This window comes from Phyllobates terribilis, unplaced genomic scaffold (assembly GCF_046119375.1).
Source record: "Phyllobates terribilis strain yellow unplaced genomic scaffold, ASM4611937v1 Scaffold_1__5_contigs__length_1240528914, whole genome shotgun sequence".
Classification (NCBI taxonomy): Eukaryota; Metazoa; Chordata; class Amphibia; order Anura; family Dendrobatidae; genus Phyllobates; species Phyllobates terribilis.
This window is the reverse complement of record NW_027362761.1, coordinates 239,045,017-239,054,454: the sequence shown is the minus strand read 5'-3', so window position 1 is coordinate 239,054,454 and position 9,438 is coordinate 239,045,017. Positions and strand designations below refer to the sequence as shown.

Genomic DNA, 9,438 nt, shown 5'->3' with positions numbered 1-9,438 from the left:
AGATGGTTTGGGGTGAGCTGTACCGCAGAGTGAAGGCAAAAGGGCCAACAAGTGCTAAGCATCTCTGGGAACTCCTTCAAGATTGTTGGAAGACCATTTCCGATGACTACCTTTTGAAGCTCATCAAGAGAATGCCAAGAGTGTGCAAAGCAGTCGTCAAAGTAAAAGGTGGCTACTTTGAAGAACCTAGAATATAAGACATATTTTCAGTTGTTTCACACTTTTTTGTTAAGTATATAATTCCACATGTGTTAATTCATAGTTTTGATGCCTTCAGTGTGAATGTACAATTTTCATAGTCATGAAAATACAGAAAAATCTTTAAATGAGGTGTGTCCAAACTTTTGGTCTGTACTGTAGATGCTGCTGTCAACATTGATAGTGGCATCTATGTGGTTAAGTGATAAAAAAGCAACATTATGGATAAAGGCCCATTATCGCGGTTGTTAAAGTAATATTATTGGTAATACATGAATTGCTTACAAAACCTGTTCAGCTCTCTTTACTGTTGGGTGCAAACATGTGAAAAAAGGTTTCAACATACCCAATTCCTAATATGTATAAGACACACAAACGACAAAATATTGCAAAGAGAAAAATTCTTAGAGGTTTCTTAAATTCACCGTAATAATGAATATGTAAATTTATGCATTTGACTTTGAATCTAAATAGAGAACAAACTCCAGGACATGTCCACTAAGAGCATTCGCACACACACTCTAAGCAAAGTTTCTCTGTAGGTCCTCAGACCAGACATGAAGACTTTCCTGTGGTTACTCAGTGCTGTGTTGTCTCTACAATGTAGGTGTCATTTCAGAAAAAATATTATTTGTTTCTCAGTACTATAATATCTCATTCATTTTTTCTATTGTTTTGTAGGTGTCATGTCACAAATCTCTATGTTGGAGTCTGGTCCTGGGATGGTGAAACCATCAGAGACTCTGGACCTGACCTGTAAAGTGACCGGTGCCTCCCTCACTGACAGCACTAACATGCATTGTGTATCTTGGATCAGACATCCTGAAGGGAAAGGACTGGAGTGGTTGGGGTACATATGTTATAATAATGACAAATATTATGCTCAATCTGTCCAGGGACGTTTAACTCATTCAAGAGACACAAATAAAGGAGAAGTTTATTGTAAACTCACTGGAGTGAAACCTGAAGAATCCGGGACATACTATTGTGTTAGATATCCACAGTGTAACAGATGGACTGAGAACATGAACAAAAACTGATTAGCAAGAAACCTGTCAGGACATTGAGTGTATTGGCTGTGAAATCGTGTGAATGCCTTGTTCGTGCCTGGGTCAGAAGACTGAGAACTTTCCTATTCCTGATCAATGGCACTGCTATTATACTGCACATGGCAGCCCTAAGATGCAGTTTTTTACTTAAACATTCTACTTTGGGTTTCTCCACACACTGTCATATTGATTGGGCCCGTAGAGGTATGCAAGGACTTGTATTTCTATGACCACATGGCAATTTCCTGAGTGTTTCCATTTTACATGGAGGGGTACGAGTTTTTTATGTCAAATTCCAAACAAATCTGACATGCTTTTATATTAATCTGATTATTGTGACATGTTCAGACACTGTTTTCATGGAAGTATTCTGTCCTAGAGGAATTAGTCTGTATAATGAGGCCGTGCAGTTTCTCTCTATGAAGCTATATAACATCCAAGCACTGGCATTCAGATTTTCTGACTTACTGTATGAGCTTTTACTTAAAAGGAACCTGACCCACCCATAAACACTATTTACCTGCACATAAGGGGTTAATCTGCGGTAAATTGAGTTTAAATCTTGGTTAGTCAGCTTACTGGAGCAGAAACTACAGTGAGAAAATGAAATCATGCTCTTCCTTCAGCTGCTCATTTCTAATAATAGGTGCTTTGCATGGGGCTGTTACTGTCACCACTCTGAGTGAGTACACTGTAATCACTCCTCCGAAGTTTGATTGACAGCCAGCTCTGAACACATGCTGCACACAAACTGCAGAACCAGCTGTCAATCAATGTACTGAGAAGTGATAACAGTGCGCTTTTTTTCACGGTTTACTCTATGACCATTAGGAAGCTGCAGTCTGAAACAGGTGTGGAGATACAGAATAGTTAAAAATCAAAAAGGGCACAAAATAAAGATGCATCTTCTCTCTTTTTCTGTTTAACCTCTATGAGTAATAAATCATGAGAAAGCTGGGCTTAGATGATTTGAGTGTTGGAGTAATAATAGGTGGAAGAACCATCAAGAAGACCATCAAGAAGACCAATATCATAACTAACACCTATGGGGAAGTTTATAGAAAGAACAACAATGAGGAAATAGGAGAAGTCAACAGCTATATTTTTTCTTGGGTCCCTCATTAATCTCAGTGATGATATAACAGCAGAGATTAAGTGTCAGAAAGCTAGGGGGCATATAACCATGGTGAGCCTGGATCAAATATGGAAGTGCAAGAATAACTCACCATTAGTGATACTCGAGTACTAAAATGCTCGGGTGCTCGTTACTCGGGTCGAGCACATTGGAATACTCGGGTGCTCGACCCCAGCAACTTGCCCAATGTATGGGAAACTCGAGCATTTTTCAGGCGGCTCCCCCGGCGGTCTGCAGAGGGACTAAAAATTGCCCAAATCAATGGAAACAGTGCTCAAATGGAATGGTAACAGCAAGAGGAAGACCCCTGGAAGCATTTCTGACTCCCAGGTCACTGCTATCAACAACGTTGTCAAAGGTATTACGCCACTTTTACGGACTCACAATAAAACATGCAAAAACGAGACTAAAATGGATTTTCCTGGGAAATATGTTAAAGTACATCCTTTACAGGGTAATGACTTGTATAAAAGGCAAAATAAATAACCAAAACCAAAATACTTCTCCACACCTTGGGCTATGTTCACACGTAGCGTTTTTGATTTGTTTTTGCACTTTTGCATTTCTTTCAACCATTACAAATACACTCACAGGGAGATGTCACTTTAAGATTTTACAATCTTATCTGGCCAGATGGTGTGTGAGACATGATCAGACTCATCCTGTTTCATTTATGAAGGAGGGACTCTGAAAGAAACAAAGCCTATTTTTATAGGGCCATCAGGCGGCCTTTACTATTCTTAAAGGGCCAGCAATCGGCCCTCACTATTCTTAGAGAGCCATCTGCCGGCAATGCTTGGCTGTTCCCATTACTAAAGAGTGGGTCTACTATACTGTTATTGAGTATGCAGTGTGTGGCAGGGCTGCCCAAAATTTGGACACACCCCAATACCCCTTTGAAAATTTGGATGCACCCCAATACCAGTTTGAAGAGACTTAGAGGAGGGCCTCCTGAAAACAATGTTTCCATTATTATGAAGTGGGTCTCCCATTGTCTTTTCCTATGCAGTGAATGCAAGAGTTGCTAAAAATTTGGAGGCACTCCAATACCCCTTGGAGGAGACGTGGAGGTCAGAAGGCCTCCTGAAAACAATGTTTTCATTATTAGGAAGTGGGTCTCCCATTGTCTTTTCCTATGCAGTGAATGCAAGGGTTGCCAAAAATTTGGAGGCACTTCAATGCCCCTTGGAAGAGACGTGGAGGAGGGCCTCATAAAAAAATGTTCCCATTAGAAAGAAGTGGGTCTCCTATGCTTGTAATGCCAATGCACTAAGTGTATGGGCTGACAAACATTTACCCCTAGGGGGTATACATGAACATAGTGTATAAAAATTCTTTTTACGGGCATCATAAACACCCTTTAAAAAAAATGATGTGGGTGTTGTATCACGGACCATGGTCACCCTGGTGATATGGTAGTAGAGGATGAGGATGAGGAGAAGGAGGAGGACAAGAGCAAATAGCCAAAATGAGGAAGCTTATACCCATGTGTGGGTGTGAAAAGGTGCATGGGAATACACCTCCCAAAAAAAGACACTGGATTTGAGTTTATGTGATGCTGCTATCATTCGGTGGTGTTGAGAAGTCTGGCCCAATCCAGCCCTTGTTCATTTTTATAAGAGTCAGCCTGTCAGCATTTTCAGTTGACAGGCGGATGCGCTTATCAGTTATAATTTCACCAGCGGCACTAAAAACCCGCTCTGATAAAATGCTAGCAGCAGGGCAGGCCAGGACCTCCAAGGTGTAGGAAGCCAGTTCATTCCACCTATCCAGCTTGGATACCCAATAATTATAAGGCACAGAGGAATCACGGAGGACGTTGGTACGGTCGGCAAGGTACTCCCTCAGCATCTTCACAGACTTTGCACTCCTTGTGAGAATACTCCGTGCCTCAGGGCCTGTGCGATGGGGGGGGCTGAGAAAATTCTCCCAGAACTTTGACAAAGTACCCCTGCTTCTGCTGGATTGGAGTTTTGTCTCTCTCGCCTGTACATCTTAGTTGTCCAACGAACTGTGACCTCTGCCGCCAGCGTTTTCAGATGGGAATTTTTTTAATAGTTCTGCAACAAGGACCTTCTGGTACTGCCCAATTTTTGTAGACCTGTCTGCCTCAGGAATAAGAGATTTAAAGCTCTCCTTGTAGCGTGGGTCTAGAAGTGTCACCAACCAGTAATGACTGTCACGCAAAATTTTGAGAACACGAGGGTCATGGGAAAGGCAGCGTAACATAAACTCAGCCATGCGTGCCAGACTGCTAACAGGCAAGACTTGCGTGTCCTCACCAAGAGGACGACTGACCATACTCTCCCCCTCCTCCTCCTCCTCCTCTCTGTCCTCAGGCCATCCATGCTGAACAGACAGTATGACAGTTGTGCAGATAGTACCATCTATTGTTAGAACCTTGCTGTTAGGTTTTTTTTCCTTTGCTGGTCACATGACCTTGTTGGCATATTTAGTCCTGCTCCGCCCTTCTGGCTTTGCTGGACTTCATTGTATATCTACTTTCTAGCTAGCCTGTGCTCTGTATCTAACTCTGTTAGTTTGCTTGGTCTACGGACCTCTATGTTCTATCTATTTTGTTTGTTCGTCTGTCTGCTACTATTTCTGTTAGGAGGTGTCCCATATTCCTCCCAGTCCTTAGTACTTGTAGGGATTCCCTCCCCACATCTATAGGTCTTCGTACAGACTAGATTAGGACTTTAGCAGGTCTGATCGCAGGATCAGGTCCCCTGTTACATCGTAGGGATTCAGCTGAGTCTCATAGTAGGGACAGATCTCCTCTCTTTCCTTAGCTTTGGTAGCAGAACATAACAGTAAGTCCAGCCAGCAAATTCTCTAAGGAAAGATTTTTCTGTTCCATCATGGTGTCGGTTCAGGATTTGGCTCATCGCCTGCAGGGACTCTCTCTGGAGGTGGCCGAGCTCCGTCAGCACGTGAGTAACTGTCCTGGAGCACATTTCTTGGAGCCTAAGGTATGTTTGCCGGATTTGTTTTTTGGTGAACACCGAGAATTTTTTTCATTTAAAAATGCTTGCTTATTGTATTTTCGTTTGAGACCTAAGTCCTCTGGGGATGAATCCCAGCGCGTAGGGTTCATAATGTCACTTTTGCGCAAAGAGCCTCAGGAGTGGGCCTTTTCTTTGCAACCTAGTGATTCATGCTTCAGATCAGTGGATAGTTTTTTTTCTGCTTTGGGACTATTATATGATGATCCTGACCGTGTCGCATCAGCTGAGACTGAGTTGAGACGTCTAAAACAAGGATCGGGTAATGTGGAAAAATATTGTACACATTTTCGTCGTTGGTCCACTCAAACAGGGTGGAACGATTCTGCTCTGAAAAGTCTATTTCTTGCTGGGCTCAGTGAAAGGGTTAAAGACCTGCTAATTGCTTATCCTACACCTGAAGATTTGCAACAGGCTATGCAATTAGCTATACGGGTGGATAGAAGACTGCGTGCTAGGGTTAATGAGAGCAAATCCTCTGCTATGTCAGTTTCTGGTTATGATAATGTGTGTACTAACAGTGGTGAACCGATGGAGATTGGATCGGTGGCACCTCGCTCTCAAGAAAAAGACCGTCGTTTTTCGCAAGGCTTGTGTTTCTACTGCGGAAAATCTGGTCATTTGATTAAAGGCTGTGAGCTTCGTATGAAGAAAGAAAAAAAAATGGTCAGTCACGCCCGTATTGCCTGTTTAAATTCCAAGGGTATATTTTTAGCTGCTTCCACGATTGCTCAGGAAAAATTAATGGAATTTCGGGTGTTTGTTGATTGCGGGTCTACACTGAATGTAATTGATGGGGGATTCGTGGAAAAACTCAATTTAAAACCTGAACCTTTGTCATCCCCCATTGCTGTGGTTTCTGTGGATGGCTCCCCTTTGAAGAATATTACTCTCAAGGTCAGTGAATTTCCTCTCACTATTAATGGTGTTCACCATGAGAAATTGGATTTGGTAGTGTTGAATAACTTGCCTTCTCCAGTAATATTGGGTTTGCCCTGGTTAAAATTTCACAATCCTGTACTGGATTGGTCTACCAGTGAAATTAAATCCTGGAGCCATAAATGTTATGACAAGTGTTGTAACGGGCGTATTGCAGCTTTGGATAGGGGAGAATTGCCTGTTCCTATTCAGGATTTTTGGAGAGTTTTTTCTGAGAAGGAATCGCAGGTTTTGCCTCCCCATAGAGACTATGATTGTTCTATTGAATTTGTCCCTGGAGCGACTCTTCCTAAGAGTCGTTTATTTAACCTTACTATTCCTGAGAGGAAGGCTTTGGAGGAATACATACAGACAAGCTTGGCCGCCGGTCACATTAGGCCCTCTAAGTCTCCTGTGGCGGTTGGATTTTTTTTTGTAAAAAAAAAGGACGGCGGTTTACGTCCTTGTCTGGATTTTCGTGAGATTAACAAAATTACGGTACGCAATCCTTACCCACTGCCATTGATTCCTGATCTGTTTAACCAGTTATTGGGGGCCAAGTGGTTCTCTAAAATTGACCTTAAGGGGGCATACAATCTGTTGCGCATGAAGGAGGGTGATGAATGGAAGACTGCTTTTAACACTCCTGTGGGTCATTTTGAGAATCTGGTTATGCCTTTTGGTCTCACTAATGCTCCTGCATTTTTTCAGAATCTGATTAATGACATCCTTAGACCTTTGATCGGTAAAAATGTGGTTGTGTATTTGGATGACATTTTGATTTATTCGCCAGATCTGGAGTCTCATTGGCGGAGCGTGCGTGAGGTATTACAGTTATTAATGGACAATTCGCTTTTTGCTAAGCTGGAGAAATGTGAGTTCGCTGTACAGAGAATTAGTTTTTTGGGCTACATTATCTCCAGCAAAGGTTTTGAGATGGATCCGGTTAAGGTTCAGGCTGTGCAGGAATGGCCTAGGCCTATTGGTTTGAAATCGATACAGAGGTTTTTGGGTTTCGCCAATTACTATAGAAAGTTCATAAAAAAATTTTCTAGTATTGTCAAACCTCTGACTGATCTCACCAGGAAAGGTGCTGATGCGGTTCAGTGGTCTTCTGAGGCCATTGAAGCTTTTGTGTATCTCAAGGAGAGGTTCACCTCTGCTCCCATCCTTATGCAGCCTGATGTTACTAGGCCGTTTTTGGTTGAGGTTGATGCTTCCTCTGTGGGGGTTGGCGCAGTATTGTCTCAGGATAACGGGGATGGATTACATCCCTGTGCCTTTTTTTCAAAAAAATTTTCGGAGACTGAATTGAATTACGATATTGGTAATCGGGAATTATTGGCTATTAAACTCGCATTTGAACACTGGCGCCACTTCTTGGAAGGTGCGGAATTTCCCGTTCAGGTTCTTACGGATCATAAAAATCTGATATATCTTGATGCTGCCAAGCGCCTGAATGCCCGTCAGGCTAGGTGGGCACTGTTTTTCTCGCGGTTTAATTTCTCCGTTACTTACATCCCTGGTACTAAGAATGTTAAGGCGGATGCCTTGTCTCGCAGTTTTTCTCCCATAGTCGGTGCTGAGAAAGAGGAAAACATTTTACAAGAAGGTGTTGTGATTGCTGCATTGGACTCCGTTTTGGAAGATGAGATTCTTAAAGCTCAGGAGAATGCCCCATCTAACACTCCTCATGGGAGGTTGTTTGTGCCTGAGACCTTTAGGAGAGATTTGTTTGTTGAGTGTCACGAATCTCGGTTGGCAGGTCATCCCGGAATCTCTGAGACCAAGAGACTGGTGGGTCGCAGTTTTTGGTGGCCTGGATGGCAGAAGGAAGTCATTAAGTGGGTGCGCCAATGTACTATATGTGCTAGATCTAAGTCCTCACATACTCCTGCTGCGGGGTTGCTTTGTCCTTTGGAGGTCCCCAGTGCTCCTTGGACACATTTGGCTATGGACTTTATAACTGACCTTCCCCCCTCTGAGGGTTTTACTGTCATCTGGGTGGTCGTGGACCGCTTTAGCAAGATGTGTCACTTGGTTCCCTTCGTCAAACTGCCCTGCGCTAAAACTCTCGCTAAGGCCTTTGTCAAGGAAATTGTCAGACTTCATGGCGTTCCTACTGACATTGTTTCTGATAGGGGTCCTCAGTTCGTGGCTCGTTTTTGGCGTGCCTTTTGTGACAGGTTGGGAATTCATTTGTCGTTTTCGTCCGGATATCATCCTGAATCTAATGGCCAGACAGAAAGGAAAAAACAGGATGTTGAGCAGTTCTTGCGTTGTTTTGTGGCAGACAATCAAGAGGGGTGGTCTGAGTTTCTGCCACTTGCCGAATTTGCTCTGAACAATCATACATCTTCTTCTGCTGGTTGTTCGCCTTTTTTTTGTTGTTCTGGGAGACATCCGTCGTTTGGGTCGTTCTCCAAGTTGGGATCTGCCGTGCCTGAGGAGGAGAATTTTTCCGGTGATTTGGAAAGAGTTTGGACGGATGTGCGTGGTAATCTTCAGGAGGCCAACAGAAAATCTAAAGACTACTTTGATAGGAAACGACAGGAGGTTTTGTTCGCTGTTGGTGACATGGTTTGGTTGTCCTCTAGGAATCTGCGGTTGAGGATTCCTTCTAAGAAATTGGGTCCCAAGTTTGTAGGGCCCTTTAAGGTGCTTCAGGTTGTCAACCAATCTGCTGTTAGGTTGGAGGTTCCTACCTCCTGGAGAATTAATCCGGTCTTTCATGTCTCTCTGTTAAAAAAAGCTGTTGTGTCGGATGGTGACGCCTCTGCCTCTGTTCCTCCGGTGGTGGAGGACGGGGAATATGAAATTTCTCGCATCCTTGACTCTAGACGGTATAGAGGTAGTTTGCAGTATCTTGTGGCCTGGAAAGGTTTCGGACCCGAGGATAACTCTTGGGTGAGGTCAGATGAAGTTTCCGCGTCCAGACTTATCAGAGCGTTTCACAGGAGATTTCCTGATAAGCCTGGTCCTAGGGGATCCGGAGGATCCTCTTAGAAGGGGGGGTACTGTTAGAACCTTGCTGTTAGGTTTTTTTTCCTTTGCTGGTCACATGACCTTGTTGGCCTATTTAGTCCTGCTCCGCCCTTCTGGCTTTGCTGGACTTCATTGTATATCTACTTTC

At 43.3% G+C, this 9,438-nt stretch overlaps 1 protein-coding gene across 1 annotated transcript in view; it reads left to right on the top strand.

Annotated features, from left to right (window-relative positions):
- The first annotated feature begins 684 nt into the window (after window positions 1-684).
- The window catches only part of LOC141255734 (uncharacterized), a 971,797-nt gene continuing 963,043 nt past the window's right edge, over window positions 685-9,438 (top strand). The window contains exons 1-2 of the mRNA XM_073671120.1: window positions 685-801; window positions 880-1,196. Coding sequence (XP_073527221.1) covers window positions 756-801; window positions 880-1,196 — 363 coding nt within the window. The 5' untranslated portion in view covers window positions 685-755. The remainder of the gene's footprint in view (window positions 802-879; window positions 1,197-9,438) is intronic.